Source organism: Vigna angularis, chromosome 11 (assembly GCF_016808095.1).
Source record: "Vigna angularis cultivar LongXiaoDou No.4 chromosome 11, ASM1680809v1, whole genome shotgun sequence".
Classification (NCBI taxonomy): domain Eukaryota; kingdom Viridiplantae; phylum Streptophyta; class Magnoliopsida; order Fabales; family Fabaceae; genus Vigna; species Vigna angularis.
The window spans coordinates 26,065,770-26,090,158 of record NC_068980.1 but is presented as its reverse complement, the minus strand read 5'-3'; the positions used below and the strand labels follow the sequence as shown (position 1 = coordinate 26,090,158).

Below are 24,389 nucleotides of genomic sequence, written 5' to 3'. Positions count from 1 at the left end.
TTTTTTTTGGTATAATTAGAAGATTTGATCATCCTCCTACCATCATGTTGATCCATTTTTGGAATTCCATTACTTTTAGTTGCGAATCCATGTTTAAACAAAAGAGTAAACCTCATACATTTGCTAAGGAACATAAATGTCAAATCACATCATAATAATTTTCTCTAAGAAAAAATGTATAGTTTATGTACAAAGAGATGTGATGTGTTAATTTAATTTAATTTTTTATGAATAAATGAAAAGTATTAGTGATAAATTTAGTCTATCTGAAAGTTGTAATTTTATTTAACAAAGTTTTTGTAATTTTTTATAAATTATTTAATTAAATTCTTGTTATTTCATTTTTTCTAATCGAATATGAGTATTATTTTGTTTCTTTCTTTTTCTTTTTTATCTTGTATTACTTATTAGAAATCTAATAATTATAGATAAACTCAATTTACAATATCACTTATATCTTATAAGTGAGTTACGTGGGAGTTAAATTAGACTAAAATTGATTCTCACAATAATATCATAACAATATTATAATTGACATATAAATACATTATTTTCATGACTTATCACCAACTGTTATTTGATCATTGAAATAATGATACAGAAGTTATTGACACAAAAAAAATTAAAAAAATAAAATTTTTACCTATTTAATGAAATGAAAAAAATTAAGCAAAACTTAATTAAATTTAATGAGGCATAAAAAAGTCTTTATCATTACCAGTAATATTAGGACATTCTTTGATGGTAATAATTTTAAAATTGACAAGTGTTCAAAAGTTATACGTAACATTCTAATGTTTCAAAAGAAGAAAAATCATGTGAGACGACTTTCTTTGTGATATATATACATAAATGTAACATTAAATATTTATACTTATATTTAAAATATTTTATTATATAATACCGTTTTTTTAAAATATTTTAGTTTTATATTTTCTGTCAATTAACCATAGTCCTTATACGATTAAATTAATTTGTTTAGTGTCCATACTTTTAAAAATTACATATTCTATTTAAATATTTTTTATAACAATTTAATTATAAAAATTATATTCATTTTTTTAAAATTAACTAATGTTTATTCCCCATTGCAAAATTAATTAACTAGGAGTTTGTTTATGTGGCTTTGTCTATCAGATCTCATTTATTGCATCTTTTCTGTTCTGATGTACAAGATCAATGTAAACTTTTATTGATTCTTTTTATTTTCACCTAAGTTAATTCTTTCACTGTCATTTAATTATTTCAACCTAGGAATCTTCTCCTTATTTAATTTATCCATTAATGAGGGACCCTACTTATATTATTATTAAAATTATAATTCAATATAATATAAAAGAAAATAATTTTATTGTAAGATTATACCCTTTCTAACTCCATGTGGTCCTTCAGAAATTTTAGCGCTTTGTACATCACATGTTTCGTTTTGTATTTTTGCTGACTTTTCAGTTTTCTATATAACACTTCGCTCCTCATTGTTTACGTTCATCGTTCATAGCTTCCTCCGCCTCTAGTTTTCTCTCTCCTTTCCCACGTGAGTCACTTTTCCTTTTCGCTTTCTGCATTTTCCCCTTTATCCATCATTTCTCTTTCTCCTTTAACGCAAACAAATTCGCTGTGTTGTAGATCGAAACGAGGTCGTTTTGAGCTGCAGCGGCGCCGGAACTTGCAGCAGCTATGGATTTGGCATCCAATCTCGGTGGCAAGATTGAAAAGACCGAAGTTCTCTCCGCCGTTGAGAAGTATACATGATTCTCTCTTTTCTTTATTTTTTTTTCTTTCTTTTAATTTCTTTTGAATGGAATTTCGTGATTGCATTGTGATTTCAGACTCCGAGTATAAGCTTTGTTGTCTTAAAATGAGGTTTCTGTGTCACTTTTCTGTGTTACTTTCTTCAAAATACGGTGGCGCAATCTTTTAGGGACAGTGTACTGTAGAGGATTTAAGTACGGCGATAATCGTTAATCAGAAAATCAACTGTTGATTATAATTAATTTTAGAAATTTCTTTGTATGTATTTGAGTTATCACAATTGTCGGAATTATTAATTTTCTGATCAGCTTTTGGGAATGGTGAGTCAAATAAACTTTTTCAAGTGTTTGAGAATCTTTTTGGTGCTTTGATCTGGTTTAAGGAGCTTGTTCCGTGATTGTAGGCTGCGAAAATTTTTGGACTATATTTAGTTTATAAAGAAAGCAAATTAGTGGGTTTTCGGTGAAATTTTTTATTTATTAAAATAACATGCTTATATTTTTAATTATTTGGATGGAAAAATATTGAATATGATAATACAGGGGTTGAATCATCTATAACTGTGATTATTTGGGATCAATTTATTTAAAGAAAATAAAAATGCGGGGGATGTGGATTCATGAAATTTTTTAATATGAAAAATAATAGTTGTGATTTTGTTAATGGCAATGAAAGAAAAACAAGAGTCCACAATTCTCTGGTTCGATCTGATGTAACGTGCCGCGGTGTTTAGTTGTTTAAAAAAATATTAAAATGTGGGGGTGGGACTGAAAGCTTGTGGTCTTGCGTGGAATGTTTTGGACTTTATTGAAAGTGAATAATATCTGGGCCCACCGTGTCTCTTTTAACTCGTGACTTTCACCTAAAGTAACAGCAACTTATAGTGATCCAGGTTAACGAAACTGGAAAATGATTTCAGATTTCTTGCAGCTGAGCAAATATCTCTCTGATGGTAATTACGAATGTGCTAAGTGAAATGAAATTGAGCATAAAATTAAGCAATTGCTTCAGAATTTTACTAGCTATTCTATATTTGTTTCGGAGTTCAATTTTTTTTTTGGCTTGGATCAAAATATTGGTCAGTTTTTTTTGGCAAAATTAGGAAGAGAATGAACTTTGAGAGGTTTACCTTCGCGTTAACGTGAACGGTGTATCTGAAGTTTCTATTTGGTACATTTAAGTCTGTTTTATTATTTTTATTAAACTTAAGAATAATGAATACTTAAAAAACTTTGATTTGTAAAGGTAAGAAATTTTAGTACTACGGATTGCAATTATATGTTGATTGGCCACACTTAAATTCTCGAGCTGTTATGTAAATTTAATATTTAGGCTATTTATTTATATATGGACGAGTAATCAGGGATGGCCATGTATTTTATATAATTACACAGCTGTATGTGGGCATACCTATAGGCATACCATTGTTGTAAACCATTGTAGCTGGTACATATGTCTAAAGAAAAATTATAGCTGTTCTTATTCACGATAATTTCTCATTTTCTTTTTTCTTTTTGAACACGGAGCTTATAAATGTATCGATTCTATGATTCAGGTATGAGAAGTATCATGTTTGCTATGGTGGCCAAGAGGAAGAGAGGAAAGCTAACTATAGTGATATGGTGAGAGTTATTAATATTGACAACCTTTAACTTCTATAGTTCTGATTTTCTTTTTTAGATGCATACGGTATGCCTGGCCTCATTCTTTCTTTTTTTCTGCTCACTCTTTCTCCAAATGGGAAACATTTTTTTTCTTGAAATACTAAGAGATTCTAATCCTAGATTTTGCTTATTTGGAGACTTAGAAACTTTTACATTTTTTCTTTAGCGGTCTAATTGATAGTAGGCAATAAGTAATGCTCTATGACTTCACTTGTGAAGTAATAGAGATGTGTTTTTGTCTCAATTATAGTCAATTTGATTATCTGCAAAACGTTGATAAGATCTGCATTTGTCTTTAGGTGAATAAGTACTATGATCTTGTTACCAGCTTTTACGAGTTTGGCTGGGGGGAATCTTTCCATTTTGCGCCCAGGTTTCCATTTACTTAATTTTGCTCGAACAAATTGAAGAATTTTCTATTACATTAATCATGTTGATAATTTTCTTATCTTGCAGATGGAATGGGGAATCTCTTCGGGAGAGCATCAAGCGACATGAACACTTCCTTGCTTTACAACTTCGACTGCAGCCAGGGCAGAAGGTTTTCCTATGTTCAATATAGCAAATAAGCAAGCTGATATCTTATTTACAGTAATTTATTATTAAAACTTAATGAGCTTTTATAATTTATTTTAGGTTTTGGATGTTGGATGTGGAATTGGGGGACCATTAAGAGAAATTTCTCGATTCAGGTTAAACAAGATTGACTTCATTTAGGCTTCTTTTCCTTTACCTTTCCCTGTGTTACATTTACTGACTAACAAAATCAAGCGACACCTGGGCAGCTCAACTTCAATTACTGGGTTGAATAATAATGAGTACCAGATAACAAGAGGAAAGGTATGTTTTCGGAAATTAAGTTCATTGAAATATGAGGTGTAAATTGTTAATGCATTGACATAGTTATTTTTACCGTTATTTCAATCATCATATCTAGTTGTTATAGACTTATAGTACACTGTCACTGTTGGTTGTGCTTATTCTGACAAAACATCGATGCATTGTTTAAGTGTTAATTTTACTTAATGTACTTATGAAAGTAATCTTTTGTTAATTGTTGAAAGCCTTTTGGATGAAGGGATTATTTTTGGATTCTCAATATTTTGAAAGACGATAGGACATTAAATTGAAAGTTCTACACACTTTGATCACTAACGGATTTTTTGCTATTTAACAGGAACTCAATCGCATTGCGGGAGTGGACAAGACTTGCAATTTTATCAAGGTTGATTTTTGTATATCAATTACCCTTATTGGGAGTATGAGGGATTTTATTTCAGAGCTTATTGTTTCGTTTTATAAAATTGTTCTGATCCAGTTATTAATGTTACATTGAATATGTTGCCTTATTTTGTGTTCAGAAAACTTACAATCAAATGATCAAGATATTTTGGCTTAAAATGATATTGTAAATTAAGCATAACTAAACATGTTGAAGGAGGGTATTGATTTGAAAAAATCGTTGACATGATCATCGTATTTGATAATGCAGGCTGACTTCATGAAAATGCCAATCCCAGACAACACATTTGATGCAGTGTATGCGATTGAAGCCACTTGCCATGCACCAGATGCTGTATGTGAAAGTATCTTGTACTCTCCAATGGGTTTCACACGCTAATTTCCCCCCCATCCCTACTACAACTTTCTATCTCCCTCATTTACGTATAAATTCTGAAGTACTATGAAGCAACTTGACCTGCATGATAGCATGGAGTGCATGTGTTAATTGTGAATCTATAAAATGGTGTCCATAATTTTGTATTGGCTGACTCTTTTTTCTCGTGCCATGGAATTATGTGTAGTATGGATGCTATAAAGAGATTTTTAGAGTGTTGAAGCCTGGTCAATATTTTGCTGCTTATGAATGGTGTATGACCGATAGTTTTGATCCCCAAAACTCAGAGCACCAAAAAATCAAGGTATGTTATAGCGGTGTAGATTGAACTTAGATTGAGGTCTATTAGGCCTGTTGAAACCTCTTGGTTTGTAATTAAATCGATAAAATTCCTCGTTGCAGGCAGAAATTGAGATTGGTGATGGGCTTCCTGACATTAGATTGACCACTAAGTGTATTGAAGCTCTGAAGCAAGCAGGTTTTGAGGTGAACATCATTTTCTTCTTATTTGTCACCTTTCACTAGTATTGGCTTTTGTATATCCAATAGTTGAACCTAACTGGCTAAAGGGGGATTCTCTCCTTTTTCGTGTAAAAGGTAATATGGGAGAAAGATCTAGCAGCCAACTCTCCTCTTGCATGGTACCTGCCTTTAGACAAAAGTCATTTCTCACTGAGTAGCTTCCGTCTAACCGCTGTTGGGCGACTTTTCACAAAAAACATGGTATTGCTATTGAACACCATCTGTAAATTTATTCTACTTCTCTTGGTTATAGAGTTCTGTAATTTGATTGTATGTCGAGAATTTTGGGATTCGTAAATCTTATTACTCATTCAACATTGGTTGGGGCTACAAATTTATATCTGCAGGTCAAGGTTCTGGAGTATGTTGGACTGGCTCCAAAGGGTAGTCTAAGGGTTCAAGATTTCCTAGAGAAGGCTGCGGAAGGACTAGTTGAAGGAGGAAAGTAAGTCTTGCATCTGTCTAATAATATCACTTTCTCTCTATTCTACCCATGCATATGAAATTTATGAATATAATTTCTCAACTGGGTAAAAATGAGAATGCTCCTAGCCAGCATGTACAGCTCTCATCTGTGGCAATTTCAGATTCTGAAGGTCTCTTATTTGAGTCCAACTTAACCTTGAGAGAAATACTGATTAATAAATTATAAGATTTTACAAACATATTTTTGGAGCAGAGGAATCTGAAATATGACTTGCTTTTGTCTCTTTTCCAGGAAAGAGATTTTCACACCAATGTACTTCTTCTTGGCACGGAAGCCTGATTCAGACAGTAACTAAGTTGGTTGTACAAATAGGTTGCTGTTGTTTACAGAGATTCTGGTCGGGTGAATCGGTTGTTTTTGTCCTCGTGACCGTAGTTTCCTGCTGTTTTGAGTTGCTTGTTTTTGTTTAGGGTACCAAAACTTTTGCTGTTTGTTCGATTAAGCAGTGCATTTTGTTCTTTAATTCTGTTTAAAAGTAAAAATTTAAATACACTTTTTAGGTCTTCTTACTTTTATCCTTTCATTTTAGTCTTCCAAGTTTTTTTTTAGTTCATTAAGCCTCTAATTATCAATAACTATATATAAACTATAACAACAGATATAGAGTACTGTTGTTTTGATATAATATATTTTATATATTCTATTTTATTACTGTAATTTTTCTATTATTTTTCTTCTACAATCATATTTATATTTTTCAAATCAGTTATATTCTTGAATTACACCACAAACTCTCCATTCTACTATTTAATTACTATCATATATTTTATTTTAAAAAAAGAGTATAAAGGAATCACGTCAATTTTGTATAACTTAAATTTCTCACTTGTTATTTCTTCTAGATATAAAGGAGTTAATATCGAGGTTTGATAAAAAAAAGTCATTCAAACCAAATATAAACATTAGATATAATTCGGTTGGTTTGGATGTTTTTACCAATTCATCTTTCTTGCTTTCTATAATATACTAATTCTAATATTGTTTAAAATTTTAAATTCATCTATTTGTAAGTGGGCAAATACAGTAATAAAAATTTGATTATATTGAATCATTTTTGTAATTTATCTACACGCATTAATAATTTTGTAGTTTTTAGTTTTTAAGAGAAAACCAACAATTTGTTTAAAAAACTAGCAAAGAAAAACACAGAAAACTGTATCCACCCTGTTAATAAAAAAATCCAATTGAATCATTTTGATGTCTTTTCATTGTTAGGAAAAGTAGGACATGCCAATTCTAAAGAACAAAAATTGAACTGTCATTTGAATTCTGGGACCATTCTAATTGGTATTTTATAACCTTTTTAAGAGGGCTACTTGGTATTCTGTTAATGACCTTGCTCTTGCATATTTTATTGAGTTTTTGATATGTTCGATGTGAAGAAAGGTTTTTTTGCCGGCAAATGTTGTTAGAAGAAAGATTCACTTTAATGCTCTTTACTTTTTTTTTTTACAAACCTAATCCTATTAAATCCTTGTAGATTACCCTCTAATGGAATCTCAAAACGTAGGAAATTAACTAATCATTAACAAAAGTTATTAAAAAAAATAATCAGTTTAGTAAAATAAGTATTTATATATTTTGCTTTAAGTATAAGAAGAAAAAAAATTACAGTTTAAATATAAAATTTTGATTAAGTAAGTTTTGTTTGAATTTCATCTATAACTAAATTAATTGAACACATTATTGGCCTTTAACAACTATTACATTATTTTCTAAAGGAAAACTATGTTGATATGTAATTATTGTTGAGAAAATATTCTTTTTTTTTTAAATTTAAAGGGTAAAAGGATGTTTAATTATTTTCTTTAATAAACATATGTAACAATTACTAAAAATCAAATACGTATTCAATTATCTTAATCATTAAGAAAATTTTAAAAGAAAATCACATAATTTAAATTTTTGTTACTAAGACTATACTTATTTTTTTAGTGTACTAAAAATGTTAATATTTGTAACATAAGGAGCCTAATTACCCAAGTTACTATCATTAAATCCTTCATTATTTTTAATGTTAGTTTTGCATGTATTGAATTTTTCTTTTAATTGGGTTTCAATAATTTTCAACTTAATTTAAATTCATATTATTTCATCATTTTTTAATTTTTAGGTGTTCATTCTGTAAAGACCTGAAAAATAGAGTATTATAGAGCAGATTGGTGTATTATAATAATCAGAGATAAATTATTTTACTTTAAAATAATCTTATAATATAAAGTTAATTTTATAAACACTTCTCATTATTCTAAGAACATTTCATCTCTCTAGAACTCTATCCTTCAGAGTTCTCTGACTTCTCTCTAAAATTTCTCCTTGTTGAGTTATCTATTCAATGATCAGGAAGTGCCTAGGTGATCCTGGCGCTGAGAGCTTTGTTTTGGACCGATCAATTCCTTGTTCTTCAGCTGGTAAGTTGTCTCTCTTTTCTTCCGCTCATTTAGGGACTGTGAGCATGCAACAAGTTCTGTTGCATGTGTCTCGCGGTTTCCTTCTTTAAGTTTCAGCTCAAAATAGGTTCTAATTGTTGTCCTCTATCACCAATTGGTGAGTTGTAGGTTTATGTTGAGTTCCCTTGCAATGCAAGGTACTGTTGGTGTGTCGGTGAGCTGAATTGTTTGTCTCTGAGGTAAGGGAAGCTAGAAACTTTATCTCAATTGGTTATATGATATGCAAGTATGATAAATTTTGTTTTAGTATGTTGTTTTGTGACACTGGTTGTATATTGAGTAAATTGATTGGTATGTACTGTGATATGAGTGTATGAAACTGTAATGTGATTGTGATGAGCTATTTTGGATGAATTTAAACGTTGTAATTGTGCAAATTGGGGGTTGTTATTGTGAGTAATCTGTTTGAATGATGATGTGGTATGAAGTGAAGTGGTTGGAGCTTGATTTGGGTCAAATTAGAGGAAGTGAGGTAGTAAATTTGAGTAGTAATGGTTAAGGGCTGTTAGGGACTGCTGGGGTAGTGTAGATAGGTCATATGTGACTGGTTTAAGTCATCTAAATGGTCAAAAACAGGTTCAAAGTGGTCAATTAGGATTTGAGTCTCTAAGTTGATGAAATTGAGGTTTTGGAGTTGGATTTGGTGTTAGGAATGTTTAGAATCATTTAAGCAAATCTAATTTAGTATATACATCGTATTACGATTGTTAGAAGTTGGCCAAGTTGAGTAGAATTGGTAAGGAGATGTTGAGTTGCATAATTTTGCAGAATTTTCTTCTGCAGATTATGCAGACTCGCTGTGCGAATGGATTCGCATAGCTAGTCACCTTGGCGAGGTGCTCTCTGCCAAGGCACTCGCATAGCGAATGAGTGCGTTGTGCGAGTGAAGTGAGAGGGTTGCTCTCTGTTTGTCAATCCACATATCGAATCTAATCGCTATGCGACTCGCTGGGGTCTGGAACCATTGTTGTTTTATTCGAACAACGAGTGGGTCTCGCTTTGCGAGTGGTTGGGGAGTCAAGTATTTGTCTGAGGTTCTCGCATAGCGAGTTGGGACGCTATGCGAGGGGTTAGGGTCTGATGCTTTTCATAGTTTATTCGCATAACGACTTTAGTCGCTATGCGAGAGGTCCAGAGTAGTTGGTCTCTGTCTAAGGTTTTCGCAAGGCAAGTTAGGTCGTTGTGCGAGAAGCTTATGGTCTCGTTATTCGAAGGTGTGCTCTGTGCGAGAAGTTCAAGTTCTTGTGTGATCTTATGTTGTTTTAAATGAATCATTGAGTGTTGTATGAAGTAAATTAAAGTGTATCATGTATTATCAGTAGTTATTGTTGTATGTGGTATTTCAAAGTATAAGTTCAAGTATGATTTGGACGTAATTCCATGATCCTTACATGGTGGTGCCCTTGGTTGTGATTCAAAGTGGAATCTCTAGTTGAGATTCAAGTAAGTTAGAATGATCTGCATGGTAGCTCAGTCTTGGGGGTTTTCCTGACGCTCCAATGGTCTTTCATTCTCAAGTAGAGATGATTGATCCATGTCGTGAGGAGTAGTAGGAGGTCCTAGTCTTGGGTGCTTCCAGTATGGCCCAAGGTGAGTGATAACGGACTAACCTCGTGAGTGTGGTAGGGTGAAACCCATTGGCAACGGCTTTGCAAAGCAGTAGAAGCCACCACGAGTGCACAACCCGCCATAGCTCGGCAATCATTCTAAGTCCGGACAGTCATAGTCAGTGTGTGTTATGTGTGAATGGTTTAAGTGATGAGAATGGATTATATGCTTGTATGAAGTTAAATAAATCGTTGTATGAATAATGTTTGTTTAAACTAGCTTAGCCTGTTGTATGCTTGTGTTTTGTATGTTCTGCTGTTTTTCTTCTGCGATGATCATCCTTTGGATGTGAGCAGCGGAAGAAGAGGTTTCCCTAGAGCAAGCTTTGGATGGAGGTGATGCTACTGAGTAGTTGCATAGTTCAGTAGAACCTTGTGCATAGTTTTGAGTATACTCTAGTCTGTTTATAAAGTTTTAAATTTATAGTTGTTGTTGGATGACTTTAAAGATATCACTTTATGTTTTAGATGGATAATTGTACTACTTTATCATGTATGTTACTTCTCTTCAATATATAGTTTACACTATATATTTTGGGATGTTACACATTCAAATAGTTCTAGATATCTTTATCTATTTATGGTAATTGGTTTCAATTTAATTAAACATTGTATATCTTAGAATTTTTATTCATGCGGTTTCATTCAATTTTTCGTAATTATTATAAATTTATTCATTTTTGTTTTAAATTGTTTAAAAACAATTGAGTTTTCTTTATTTTAATAAATTCTAGTTATTTACATTTCCATTATTGTTTCATAATTACAAAATTAAAAATTCTAATTATTTAAATTTTTAATATTTTGTTCCAATTTATTTATCACACGGTTGTTTTACAATTATTAGAAACAAAAATTCAATTATTTAAATTTTCGTTATTTTATTCCAATATATTTTATTACTCTTTTTTTTATAATTATTAATTTATTGTCAAATAATCTCTCTTTTTTTTTTTACTTTTTTTTTTCAGGGAGAATGATATTTATTAATGAATATATTTCTACAATTGCATCCTTATAATATTTGATACGGATTAACTATACTTAGTTTGGTTAACTTGTTAAATTTTGATTAATATAGTATGCTATTTTCACTATATTTCGTGAATTACTTAATAAAATTGTGTACAATGTGTTACGTGAACAAACCTGCCTTTATTTCATTCACTTTTCCTTTCATGCATATACACCAATAAAAGGAGTTGTGAGAATTTTTCATAAGTTTCACCAATAACATAATGTGCCAAATACCAGCACTATTTTCAATTTTAGATAAAAAATTGTAGATTTTCTTAATTCAAATAGCATAGTGCCATACAATTAGAGGTGTCAAAACGGGTTATCCGGCCCGACTCGACCCGACTCACTATGAGTTGGTCACGTTAACTCAATTCGACTCATTTATTAGCAAGCCAAAAAAATTCGAACTCGGCTCGATCCATCACAGGTTGGTGGATAAATGGGTTGGTTCATTAGCTCACTTAATTACAAATTTTTTAAATAAAAAAAATTACAAACTTTCTATAATGCAAATCTAAACAAATTTCACTCCCAACATGAGTGTTTAATTAATTTAGAAAATAAGGAACTTAAATAATTTTTTCAAACAAAATAATAAATATTTTTTTTATAAAATTAAAATTAAATTTTAATAAAATAAAATTAGGTATGTGGATTGGTGGGCCAACCTGGCCCACCACGGGTTCAACCCGCATTTCTTTTGACCCAATTTTTTTGTATCCTTATCATTTAGAAAAGACACCAAAATTTCAGGATAACAAACATTTTCTAGAATTTCGCCTAAATTCGAATCCATAGCTGATGATAGAACTAGAATAAATATTTTCTGTTTCCTACTCACACAAGCTCATATCCTTGCTTTTTTATCAATCTCTAATTTTAATCTACACCCAGTCTGATATTATAGTGCCAGTATATAATATACAAAAAGGAACTCCAGATATTTGATATCTTTCCCTTTGAATGAGATCTCAATTCCACCGATGGTTTCATTAGATAACTTACAACTAGAATCGCTCTTTTTTCCTATCTAGTTCCTCCACCACCGCGAACCCAGTTAAATTTAGGCATGATATACTTTTTAGTTATTGGGAGAACTCGAGGGTTTAAACGAGTCAGATTGAAATCTAATCAGCATAAAAAAATACAATTTTTTCTAATCCAATCCGACTCAAACCCGTGGTGAGCCGGGTTGACTCGCGAGTTGTGACCCGTTTTGACAGCTCTACACACAATCACCAAATAACATGATTTATTGTAGTAGTTTAGAATTCGGTTTGAATTCTCAACATGATTAGATGTAATTTTGTAAAAAGATCAATTCAAATTTAATTATGGCAAACTCAAATCTAAACTGAGTTGTTTTATTTTTCATTTAAAAATGAGGGAAAGAGAATTTATAATTTTGAATTTTAAAAAACTAATTATTTTCTAAACCATTTTTTAAAATAATTATTTTAAAAAATAGTTTAGAAAATAATTAATTAAAAAGATTTATTTAGAAAAATAATTATATAAAATATAATAATTTAGAAAAATAATTATTTGAAGAAATAATTATTCACAAAAGCATAAGCAATAAAGAAAATATGTAATGACAATTTTTCACATATTGTCTAAAGGAAAATGTTTTTAAATAATTTTTTTTGTAACTTTTTTAAAACGTCTATGTGATTTGTGTCTATTTCAAATATATTTTTAAAAATAAATTCAAACATACCAATAAAATAGTAACACTTATTTTATTGTCAAAAAATAGTCATGAGAAGTTGTTAATATATTATAATCCTTTTCTAAAATGTTGATTTCCACTTGTAATAACATTAGATGATGATGTAAAACCAATAATCTCATACATTTATGAAACAATGATAGAGTTAAGGAGCCAATTCCTCACAATTTTTAAAAGCAAGATACTAGGATGAAACATGAATATTTGGATATATTTTTTTTTTGTTTTTTAGGTTGTTTAGTACGAGTAAGCAACAAACATAATTTGTATTATGAACTAGCAACCAACAAGACTTATTTTTTGAATGACTACAATGATAATTTTGTTTAGTATCATACTGCCATTGTTTGATATACATTAGGATTCAAGTCACATTCCAAAATTTTAAAAGTATAACATGATAGTCCAATTTTGGGTACCCTAACTAGTTATTTAAATATAAGTTTGGGCACACCATTTTCTTCATGTATAAATAGAACATGCATCCAGTTCTGATGGAATCTCAAGCTGATTTATGAGCCTGGCAAACAGGTAAATCTTCCTCAAAATTGGGAGGCACTCCAAGGATTGGATTCCTCTCAAAGAAATTAACAGGCTTCAAATCAAAACTTGATGAGACAGTAGGCATTATAGGGTAGTCCTCTTGACATGGTATGTGATGAAATCCTATTGTGTACCACAAAACTATGTCCCTATTCTCAATCGGACGATCCCTGCATATTAAACATCAAACACTTTCTGAAATTAATATGATGTCTTCACCAATAACATTAGACTCTACATACAAAGTCACATCATAGATAGTCTCATAACAATACCTCTATATTTGATGTAAGCAACTAAATTCCAAGTCAAAAAAGCTTATAATTTGGTGAGTGAGCACTTTGTCCAACCTAAGTTTATTGAGTACACGACTGTTCCTTTTTCCTTTTATTGATCCATGACAGCACAAGACATGAAATAATAAACCAAATGTTGTTCCTAAATTGTCTCCGGTTATGTATGATAGAAATCTAAGTGTGAGTCTAAATCTCATGTTGGATAGAAATGAGAAAGTAGAGTACTATATAAAGATAAAGACCCATTAATCCATTGTTTTAAGGTTTTGGACAGAGAATGGTGTCAATTCCTTATGTGATTGGACTCAGATCTTAGCTCGATTTTGTAAAGTTGAATTAGACTTAAAATTCCGTTTTTGACCATTATTTAGTGTTCCTATTTATAGATTGACGTATGAACAAGAATTTCAACTATTTGTATGTATCTGATATCTAATTTCTAAAGTCTAATTTAGTGGTCCTGCTTCTAAAGTGATGAAAATGAATTCCAACTATTTGCCTCTTATTTCAAAGTCAGTGGTCCTGTTTCTAAAGTGATTGATCTACATGAACTTCATCTGAATATCTTCAATTTCCAATATAGAGGTCCTGTTTCTAAATTGATGGATCACATTAATTTCAACCAACTTCACCTAAATTCCCTTTCATAGCTATGATGTCAGTCAGGAAAATTTTCTTTTATCAAATGTGATTATAGAGTGAAAATTGAAGCATGAGATAAGAAAGGTAGGATGATGAAAAGAAAGAGTGACCTGTCGGACCAGACTTGAAGAGTATCATCTCCTTTGCTCTGGTAAACGAATAAGCCACCAGCCCATTGCTCAGTCTTGTTGTATGGAGTGACCCATATTTGATTGTTGGTGAAGGCTGCTCTTTTCTGTGGTGGGTCTTCTGGATCAAGCAGGCTAGCTGCTGTGCCACCTGGAACCAGTTTGTACCCAACAGGGTTCCCTACCCTTGTCTTCTTCATTGGATTCACCACATGAAACTCAGATGGCTCATACAGTTTAAGTCTAATTTCTGCTTCTTTCTCTGTCTTTGCCACTTTTTTCACAGCTTTCAAATAACTCTTTCTCGGTGATTCTTCTGAACTCGTCTCTTCCTTCTTTAACTTCACCTTAACAAATGAATTATCTGACCCATCAACATCCATGTCTAGATGATACGTTATAAAATGGTCATGGATTACACCAATAATGTTTTCACTCAAAAGGGTTCCGTAAAGATATTCATTCTCCGGGACTTGCTCCATGTTCTCATAGCTAGTTCCTTTCACCATCAAGATACCACTCAGTCCAACCTGCATCAGACAAAATGCATATACATTAGCATAAACTATTGAATACTAACTAAACAAGACAAAAACAAGTTGTCGATTTTGCTATAATCCAACATATTTCGTGAGGGACACATTATTGAAAAAGGTGCGTTCGAGTGATCAATTATTGTTAAAGGTTTTCAGGAATCTTGGATTGCAGCAATACTAGAAAAGATAAAGTATCACGTAATTAACTTGATAAGTTTATTATAAAGAAAGCTTTCATGGTGTTTGTATTATGAAAACGTATTTGATTAGTTTATTGTACACATGCCTGCAGAGTTTATCGGGAGTATCAATGCTGAACAATAATACAAACAAACTAAACTGAATTTCCATCTCTAACCTTTGATCTGATTAGCCCGTCGGTTTGAAACTCCCAATCCACGATGTAGTCATAGTTTGCCACTGCAGCTGCCATCCTAACAACTAGTGTCACCTTCGGCCTCACTTCAGTAACCTGCCATAATAGCCCAAATACAAAATACAGTTAAGAGATAAATCCATTGAACTATATGAAGAACAAGCCATAGTGATTCATGATCATTGAACTGGCAACAAACTACATATGGTAACTTTCGGCTTGAATCTGATGTTTCATGACATTAAACGTAACAGTATGAGAGAAAGCTTACCTTGAGGTTAGTGATGGGGCACTCAGCATGACGCCAAGCAATGTCACCAGCATAACTCTCAAAAATGCAAATCATGTTGGGTTGGAGATAAGGTGTGCCATCAGAAGATGCAAACACACCATCCATGTAGTAAGCATTCCGAGGGCAATCATTCAAGGGGTCCAATGGCATTGCTTGCAACCCAAATCCATACTCACCAGCATCCATGTATGTCTTAAAGTACCAACCTTCTGTGGGATCCATGTAAGGCACAAAAAGCTCAGATGTGAACCCTTTGTACATGACATTTCTCAGCTTTAATGTGTCAGGGTCCCTCACCTTGACTTGTGAAATTATGGTCCCTGCTCTTGGGTCAGGTCTCAGATGGAATTCCCAGTTTGCCCATTTCACCAGGTGCCCATCAACAGTAAAGCTTGGACCTTTTGGTTGCTCCAAGGATATTGGATTCAGCAGCCTCAACTCCCCATTCAGCTTCTGAATGGAGTAACGGTAGTCAGTGTTGGAACCATTAGCCACAGGGATGTTTTGGCCGTCATCTGAAATAGCCAGCACCTCTTTTCTATCCATGTCAACCAAAGCAGTGACACCCTCAATCGGTTTCATGTAGAAGTTCACAGTGCCTTCTTTGGAATAGCACTGCACCTTAATCAACCTTCTATTCTCCTCCACCGGTGTCCCATACCACCCTGAAGAGATTGGCAAGCAAGCCAGGTCTGCTAAATTCACACCACGTTTGATGATTGAACGGTTGAACTCAGTGCTCTTTAGGGGAACCTCAAGCACCCCCACCATTTCTTCCATAGTCATGGTAGGGTACCCCGACGCTGAGCCGGTTTCTAGGCTAGTCACCTGGCTGATTTCGAGGTCCACCGTGAGCACATGAGAGACCCCCTTCACGGCTGCAACCACGGAAGCCTTCCTTGGCAAGGGTGGATCACCCTTTTTCCATTCGAGGACTAGTTTTTTGTCTGGTTCTTCAAGGACGACGGAGCTCAGAGAGTAGCTGGATGAGGACTTGAAGAGAGGGTGGGAAGAGAGGATGGTTCTGACCCTGTTGAACTCTTGAATTGTTAGAGGGTCAAGAGGGTGTTGAGGAACTTCTGACCGGTGGTCATGAGTGGAAAATGCTGGATTCTTGATTTCCTTAGGCCCTGCCGAGGAATAGAAGCGGTTCTTTGAGGTGCACCATCCAGAGTAAACGTTGCAGTTCAGAACCTCCTTGTTGGAAGATGATGGAAGGTGAAGCCAGCTAACAAGTGAAATTATTGCCACGACAGTTGAAAGAACCAGGAAGCGCCACAAGCTTTTGGCCTCCATGGATACAGATATCACTGGTGTTGAGAGAGTTTGTGTTCTCTCGTTGTTGAAGTACACTCTATCTTGAGAAAGCTTCACGTGAATATGGTCACGGTGGAAATTGAATATTGGAGGAATCTCTCAGTAAAATGAACCAGGACTCAGATTCAGACACTTGCTATCTAGTCAAGCTGACACTGCACATAAACAACCAACCACTTGCGATTAAAATGGATAAAAGAATCTTATGCAGAGAGAGTCTAACAATTTTGTTTCTTAGTACAAGGTAAAAGAATGCAAATAAATTATGCTCGAGAAATTTATTAATAACAACACTGTCTAGAAAAAACCTTAAAACAATAATTTTGACAATAAGTTTATTAAAAACAAAAATTCCGATAACTTTGGTGTTTACTTCCTATGACATATCGAAGAAGATGAGACTTAGATTAAATTCTAGAACTATTTCTTCCTGCTGCTGTCCCATAGAAAAATTCAGCAATGAAGTCACCAATGTTAACCGACCATAGTGCTATTTTTGTCTTACTGCAGAGCAGATTTTGTCCACTTCGTTAGAAGACTGAGATCGATTATTTATGCACTGTCCTCTCTCAATTTAGTTACGTTTATTTTCAGAATAAAATGGTAGCAGAATCATCAGAAATAATGCAATTACTTTAATAGTATAATAACATCAGCGTATTCATTAAGAACCAAACACTAAAAACAATTTATAAAAACTTGTATATATCTTAATACACTTACATATCTTTTTGAGTATAGAATCATCAAATTTAGAAATGGATATCTCACATAAAACAGTTACCCTTTATTATAATGTCAGCTCGCTTAAACGGCTACGCTAGAGATAAAATCAATTTACAACATATAAGTAAATGCAAATCTTATTTTACAAACCGATTTTGTAGAATTGAGTTAGGTTAAGCTTCATTTCTTAACAAAATGTTTTTAATTAAATCTTTAATAGAAGCGAAATAATATATGAAATAACAGTGTTATTCCAATGGTATGAGATGGATAGTTAGGTGTGTAGAGTTTGTGTTGATAGTGATATGGTAGGAAGGACCACGCATGAAAGTGAGGATTGAAAATATATGGTAAAGAAAGCAGTACTTAGGCATTTTCATGGCGTTTTAATTAGCAAGACGACGTTGGTTAAGTTACGTGTCCGCGCACTAAAATTCAGAATGCGCAACTTCAAGCCATAATAGCTGTCATTCTCCCTGCCTTTAGCTTACATCATTCTACACAATTTTAGAAAAAAAATAACCATATTTGCACAAAAGTCTTTTACACTTGTTTGACATTATCCGTCCATACCATTTACTCTTTCTTTCAAAACCCACATTTCTTCCTTTCTTTTCTTTCAAACATCATACAGTTCGTGAATTTCTAATTTAACTTTATAAAAAAAATTTAAAGATAAAGTTTGCATCTGTAAATCAATTTTAACTCTAATTAATGAGATTTGTTAGACTTGCTATATATTAATATCATATTGGACTTCTAACTATATGTCTCTAAACTTCAAACTTGTAAAACCTATTTTGTTTCACTTCACTCAAGTGAAAAATCTTCTAGGTTAAGTGAGTGTTAATTCTTGCAATCTTTGGAAGAAAGAAAAAAGAGAGAAAATTGCTTAACATATTCACAAGTCGCTTCAGTAAAATTATCATTTTTACTTCTTTCATTGTTGGATTAGATTGAAATTTTGACAAAAATTTGTAATATATGATTATTCAATTTGACTATTGGGATCGTCAATTAAATATTTCTAGTAAAAAAAAATCAAATTTACATTGTTACTTTAGTTTAGGTTTTTCTTTTTTGTTTCATTTATTTTTGTACTTGAGTTGACTCTCTTATGTCCATATGTAATCTTAGTAGAGATTGATTGATTGTTTTATACTGGTGAGATTTTACTTCTCATATTAAGAGGTTTTTTTTATATTAAAAACATGAGTACCTACTTTTCACTAGTACAAATTATTGCTTGCGTTGAATTGGCGAATACTTTGAAAATATTGGCATAAGATACACTACAATTAAGTGAGAATTGCCATTTATTATATAGTAGACAGTGATTCTTTTATAAAATTGTTCCATAATACATTTAAACAGATAAAAGATTAACAAGAATGTAATACAAAATAAAATATATTTTCTTTTATCCTCTTGCTTTCTTTTTCTCTTACTGTTCTTTCTTCTGCCTTTGTGGCTGATATCATTTCTATGATAATATTTACTTAGATAACACAGTCTGCAAAATTAATTAGAATCTATAATCTCAAATATTATAACATTACATTTTCTAAGTTTGACATTAACTTTTCGTATCACTCAATTTCAAGTTATCCTAACAAACACATTCTCAATACATTGGATATACAGCAGGAAGCAATATAAACCTTATCTAAATTGCACACCAGTCAGATTTTTGGATTATATAATCCTTAAATGTATTTAGAATTACATAATTTAAAATTTAAAAATATATTTTAAAAGTTTGTGCCATTTGTATACTGATTATGTAATTCAAAAATATATTTCATATTTACAGTCTAAAATATATTTCAAGAGTTAAGGATGTGTTTTAAATTTTTATATTACAAAATTCATAATGTATTTCTTGATTAAGTAATCTAAAAACTTATTTTAAATTATATAGTCTCTGATGTATCTTTATATTATGTAATCTATAAACATATTTTAAACCGTACATTTAAAATATATTTCCAAATTACACAATTTGAAATATATTTTCAATTTAAAAAATGTATTATGAATTATATAATTTAAAATACGTTTATATACTGCATGATATAAATTATATTTTTTAATTTTAAATTATATAATCTAAAATGTATTTTGAAACCATACAATTCAAGTTTTACTATACGTAAACAGTTTGGAATTTTTTGGCACTTACAAAAAAGGAGGAAGCAAGCATGGGTACTAAAAGAAAGAACCTATTAAGCATACAGTAAACCCAAATTGTTACACCCTAACAAATTTCTAATTGCAGCCCCTTCCAAAAATGAGACAACACCTATTTTTACTAGTCGTAGCTACACTTTTTAGGACATATAATACATAATTTAGAATATAATAATAAATTAATTACGAAGTCTTATAATAGAAAAATATGATGTTTTTTATATTATCGTAATAAGAAAATGAAAGTAGAGATGTAAAAAAGAAAATACTTCTTTTTTCTTTTTTTACTTTAAGTCTCCTTCTGTTAGGATCTGTTCACTTGAAAGAAATTACTGTTCACGTGAATTTGCGAAAATGGATTGTAATAAAAATCGTGTTCGTTTTTGTTTATTGTCGAAAAAATGAAAGCGAGTAAAAACAGGATTGCTTTCTTTCATCCTCTCGTAAGAGGTGTGATTTGCAGGAGATTATGAGAAATTCTCATATATACCCACACCACAATTCATAATTCCGTGTTGCCACAATTCATAATTTCCTGTGAAACAAAGCTTCGATTCGGTGTTTTTCATCTTTTATAATAATAATAATAAAAATAATAATAATAATAATAATGATAATAATAATAATAACCAAAGACATTTTGGTAATCTTCAATTTTTACCAATTAAACAACATCTTTTTAACTCTCACATCAATCAAATCTTACACTAATTCTCACAAACTTTACTTCCAAATCCACTCTCAATTACCTCCAAATCCACTCAAATAAACAACAAAAAATTTACCCTCAAATTCATTCAATCACTCTTCCTCAAATCATTTCCCCCAAATCATCTTAAGTCAACAAAACATTAGTGTCTACAACTTTTAACAAGACTAAGTTGTGATATTTTACTATTATAACTTTTTTATGCGCAACTTTCTTTACTAATAACAAACTTAAAATTATTTAGTAGTGAAAGAAATAGTTACAATAATAATACTAATAAAATGATAAAAAAAGTATGATAAATAAAATGAAAGAATTCAAATGCATAAATGATAACTCAAAATATTAAATGAAATAAAGCATATATTTTCCTTCTATTTTCTCTTTTTTGAAGAAATATATATATATTTTTAAAAAAAGCAATAACTTTTTTCCAAATTTTTTACAATAACTAATATAAATACATGCGCGCGATGCGTTATCGTGTACGTGTTTTTAAATATTTATAATATTATATTAGTATTATAATATTATTAAATTAATATATAAAACAAATTTATATTTATAAAGTCATATTTATCTAGAATCTATGTATTGTTATGTGTAATTATTTAAATTTTACAAGTAGTAATTAAAAAGGTAAAATTAGAAAAACAATATATATATATATATATATAATTATAAATATAAATATAGTTATAAATAAAATAAATTTTAATTATTGAAATAAAAATATCATAAATAATATTATGTAAATATTTTTTCATTATGAATAATTATTTAAATTCAAAAAAGTAATTATTAAAAGGATAAAATTGAAAACAATATTTTTATTATAAATAATTATTTAAAATTTAAAAGTAAAAAATAAGAAAAAAAACAGAGAACACTGAAAAAAAAATGTATCTTCCTTATATATAGTATAAGTATATAATATTTCATTACATGCTTTTGTCTAAGTATTACATACCACGACAATTGTAAAGAAAAAGAATTATTATGACAATAGAGTAAGTTAAGAAATAAAAGTAAATAATTTTTTTTAAAGATAATAATTTAATTAGTACCCATTAATTTTATTTGTTTAAATAAAATAAGCTTTAAGATTAAAAAACATATATAATGTTTAAAAAATAAACAGAAGCACTAAACTTTTTAACAAAAATTTAATTATTTTTAAAATATAATATTATAATTACATGGTAATATATTTTTATTTACAAAAATCACAAATTTTATTTATATATTAAAATTTATAAAGTTATTTTGTTTGTCATTTTACAGTTATTAACTAGCTTAATTATAGGCTGATTTGTTAAAAAGATCTTAAGTCCACCACCAAATCTTGTGATAGTTACATCTACTTTATGGCCTTTATTAATTTCAACTTACAAAGTCACATCTAATTAATACCCGGTCGAGGTACATAATTAATTGAGAAATAAAAATCAAATTGTGCAAAATTAAATCAACTAATAATTATAGTAAATTTTTAATATTTAAATGCTTTTAAAATTGTAGGATTTGTATCCTATGCTATTTTTACAGGCTTAAGTACATAGTCTCTCAACTTACGTGTCAAATTATAATTAATTTTTATCGAAAAGTTTATATAAAATTAATTCATATACTTAGTAAAGAAGAAATATATGTTTAAGAAGCTAGCAATATTAATTTTTTAAGTGACGCGTTTAACAGTTATATTAACTAAATTAAAAGGTAAAAAACAATTAGTTGACACGTATAATTTTAAAAAAAAAATTATTTTGTTTTTATTTTTCTTTATTTTTCTTCTCTTTTTCTTTTTTATTTCATACATAATAATGAGGGATGATGTAATACTTCTCAATATCAAATCCAAATCAAAGAAAAATAAACGATCATGCATTATTTATGTGACGTTAAATAGATAAAAAAACGTTTTTTTGTGTTAATGAACAACCTACCAATTAAATTATGTTCCTACATAATTGATATTCTGTCATGTTTTTTTTATATATAAAGTATGTTAATAAAATAAAAGAACAAAAAATTCCATAAACAAATCTTGTATATCTCTCATATTTCTAAAAATCCTAAAAATCTCACCATAAATTATCACCTAAGTTACTTTGTACAATTTAACTATAAACAGTACAATATCAGACATTACAAAGTATCATTCAAGTTCTTTTTAACATATTATTAAAAATAAAATGTTATATAAGAAAATCTCTGTCTTCCTATTATGAGTTTTCAGCTTTAAAATTCTAAAACAAAATTATATTTCAAATATCAAATAAGTCAAAAAAAATCATAAAATATCATCTTTCCATTAAAAAACAACCAAAGTTGAAAAACAAAAGTCAGAAATTATATATATATATATATATATATATATATATATATATATATATATATATATATATATATATATATATATATATATATATAAAAGACATTTTAGTTGAAAAAGAAAAAAAATGAAAAAACAAACTCTTAAGTAATCTAAAAAAAACAATGTATATATATATATATATATATATATATATATATATATATATATATATATATATATATATATATATATATATATTGTACTGTACAGACCGTATGTATTGGTCAAAGTCGAATAACCGACTATAACGGGACTGACTGGCCAACTGATGACACCCAACAGAATATAGAAAATAAGTTGTATTAAGGTAAATAATAATTAGAGATGTTGAACTGAAATTGGGAAATCAAGGTTTCACTAGTTTCGAACTTACACCCAAAAACTATAAATACAGGTGAAAGGTGAGAAATATGTAATCGTATTTACTGTACATTTTTTATTATTGCATTAAGCTACCGAACGTACTATTATATATATATATATATATATATATATATATATATATATATATATATATATATATATATATATATATATATATATATATATATATATATATATATATATATATATATCAATAAATCAATTTTTTAGTAAATATTTTTCAAAACTTTGGACGTAACCTAATAATAATAAGAATTATTAATATTAATAAGATTTGATGTTGACACGGACGCAGGAATCTTAGGTTGCCCCATTCTGACGCGAGAAATACGTGAAGCTAAAAGTGAAATTGAGAAATGTGAAGTTAAGAGAAAAGAATAGAAAATGAAAAATGGTGACTATAGTTGGTTCAGATATAGGTATAGGTCCATTTTATACAAAAAGCTACAGAAGGACTTCTGAAGTGAATGGAATCTTCACTTCAAACAGAAGTATATATATAAATTCAAATCAAAAGCTATTGTTTGAATAGACTTCCTAAGTGGGAGCAATAATTCTCCTACCAAATCCTTCTCCTCAGGGTTCAAACTCACCCAAACTATTCACAAAATTTCAAAACACTACCATTTTTAATACTTTACCATTCATTCACTATAACCACGTACACTCACCAAGAACTATTCACTACAACTTGCCTCCTCGTGGATTCAATGACTTCAAAAATTTTTGTTTACTCTTTTTAGATGGATGTTATCAATTTTTTCTCGGTTAAAGATATACAATTTTCTCTTTAAACTCAATTAAACTCTTTCAGTTTAAGCATTTTTGCTATGTTCGATTGAAGGAAATTCATTGTGTATGAGAATTTGCTCAGACTGTGAATTAAATTTGTATTTGATTTTATTAATTTGAAAACGAGTAATTACATGATGTTTGTTTTTCGCATTCTCTTTAATATGTCTTAATAGACGTTCAACTTGTACAGTCTAACGTTTTTATAGACGTCTGGCTGGTGGGTCTG

At 30.2% G+C, this 24,389-nt stretch overlaps 2 protein-coding genes across 3 annotated transcripts; one reads left to right on the top strand and one right to left on the bottom strand.

The window, feature by feature from the left end:
* Positions 1 to 1,403: 1,403 nt before the first annotated feature.
* On the top strand, positions 1,404 to 6,535 carry LOC108332339 (cycloartenol-C-24-methyltransferase). The gene is made up of 14 exons (XM_017567556.2): positions 1,404 to 1,534; positions 1,627 to 1,742; positions 3,308 to 3,374; positions 3,716 to 3,789; positions 3,873 to 3,957; positions 4,053 to 4,108; positions 4,202 to 4,256; positions 4,594 to 4,641; positions 4,909 to 4,992; positions 5,222 to 5,338; positions 5,437 to 5,520; positions 5,632 to 5,757; positions 5,904 to 6,001; positions 6,275 to 6,535. The coding sequence occupies exons 2-14, from the start codon at positions 1,678 to 1,680 to the stop codon at positions 6,336 to 6,338; spliced, it is 1,023 nt and encodes a 340-aa protein (XP_017423045.1). The 5' UTR covers positions 1,404 to 1,534; positions 1,627 to 1,677; the 3' UTR covers positions 6,339 to 6,535.
* A 6,564-nt stretch (positions 6,536 to 13,099) lies between these two features.
* Positions 13,100 to 17,459, bottom strand: LOC108334203 (amine oxidase [copper-containing] gamma 2). Of its 2 annotated transcripts, XM_017569912.2 has the most exons (5): positions 17,356 to 17,459; positions 15,645 to 17,137; positions 15,356 to 15,469; positions 14,444 to 14,991; positions 13,100 to 13,565 (listed from the first exon to the last, which is right to left on the bottom strand). In XM_017569912.2, the coding sequence occupies exons 2-5, from the start codon at positions 16,959 to 16,961 to the stop codon at positions 13,355 to 13,357; spliced, it is 2,190 nt and encodes a 729-aa protein (XP_017425401.1). In that variant the 5' UTR covers positions 16,962 to 17,137; positions 17,356 to 17,459; the 3' UTR covers positions 13,100 to 13,354. The 2 variants fall into 2 exon arrangements, with proteins under 2 accessions (XP_017425401.1, XP_017425400.1); XM_017569911.2 differs by lacking the exon at positions 17,356 to 17,459 and having other exon boundaries at positions 15,645 to 17,225.
* Positions 17,460 to 24,389: the final 6,930 nt, after the last annotated feature.

Excerpts from the sequence above, each read along its gene's own strand:
- LOC108334203 (XM_017569912.2), bottom strand. The coding sequence starts at position 16,961 with ATGGAGGCCAAAAGCTTGTGGCGCTTCCTGGTTCTTTCAACTGTCGTG. Across the intron at positions 14,992-15,355 it reads ACGGGCTAATCAGATCAAAG|GTTGGACTGAGTGGTATCTT; the intron begins GTTAGAGATGGA and ends TGTCTGATGCAG. Across the intron at positions 13,566-14,443 it reads CTTCAAGTCTGGTCCGACAG|GGATCGTCCGATTGAGAATA; the intron begins GTCACTCTTTCT and ends TTTAATATGCAG.
- LOC108332339 (XM_017567556.2), top strand. The coding sequence starts at position 1,678 with ATGGATTTGGCATCCAATCTCGGTGGCAAGATTGAAAAGACCGAAGTT. Across the intron at positions 4,109-4,201 it reads AGAGAAATTTCTCGATTCAG|CTCAACTTCAATTACTGGGT; the intron begins GTTAAACAAGAT and ends ACACCTGGGCAG. Across the intron at positions 4,257-4,593 it reads ACCAGATAACAAGAGGAAAG|GAACTCAATCGCATTGCGGG; the intron begins GTATGTTTTCGG and ends GCTATTTAACAG.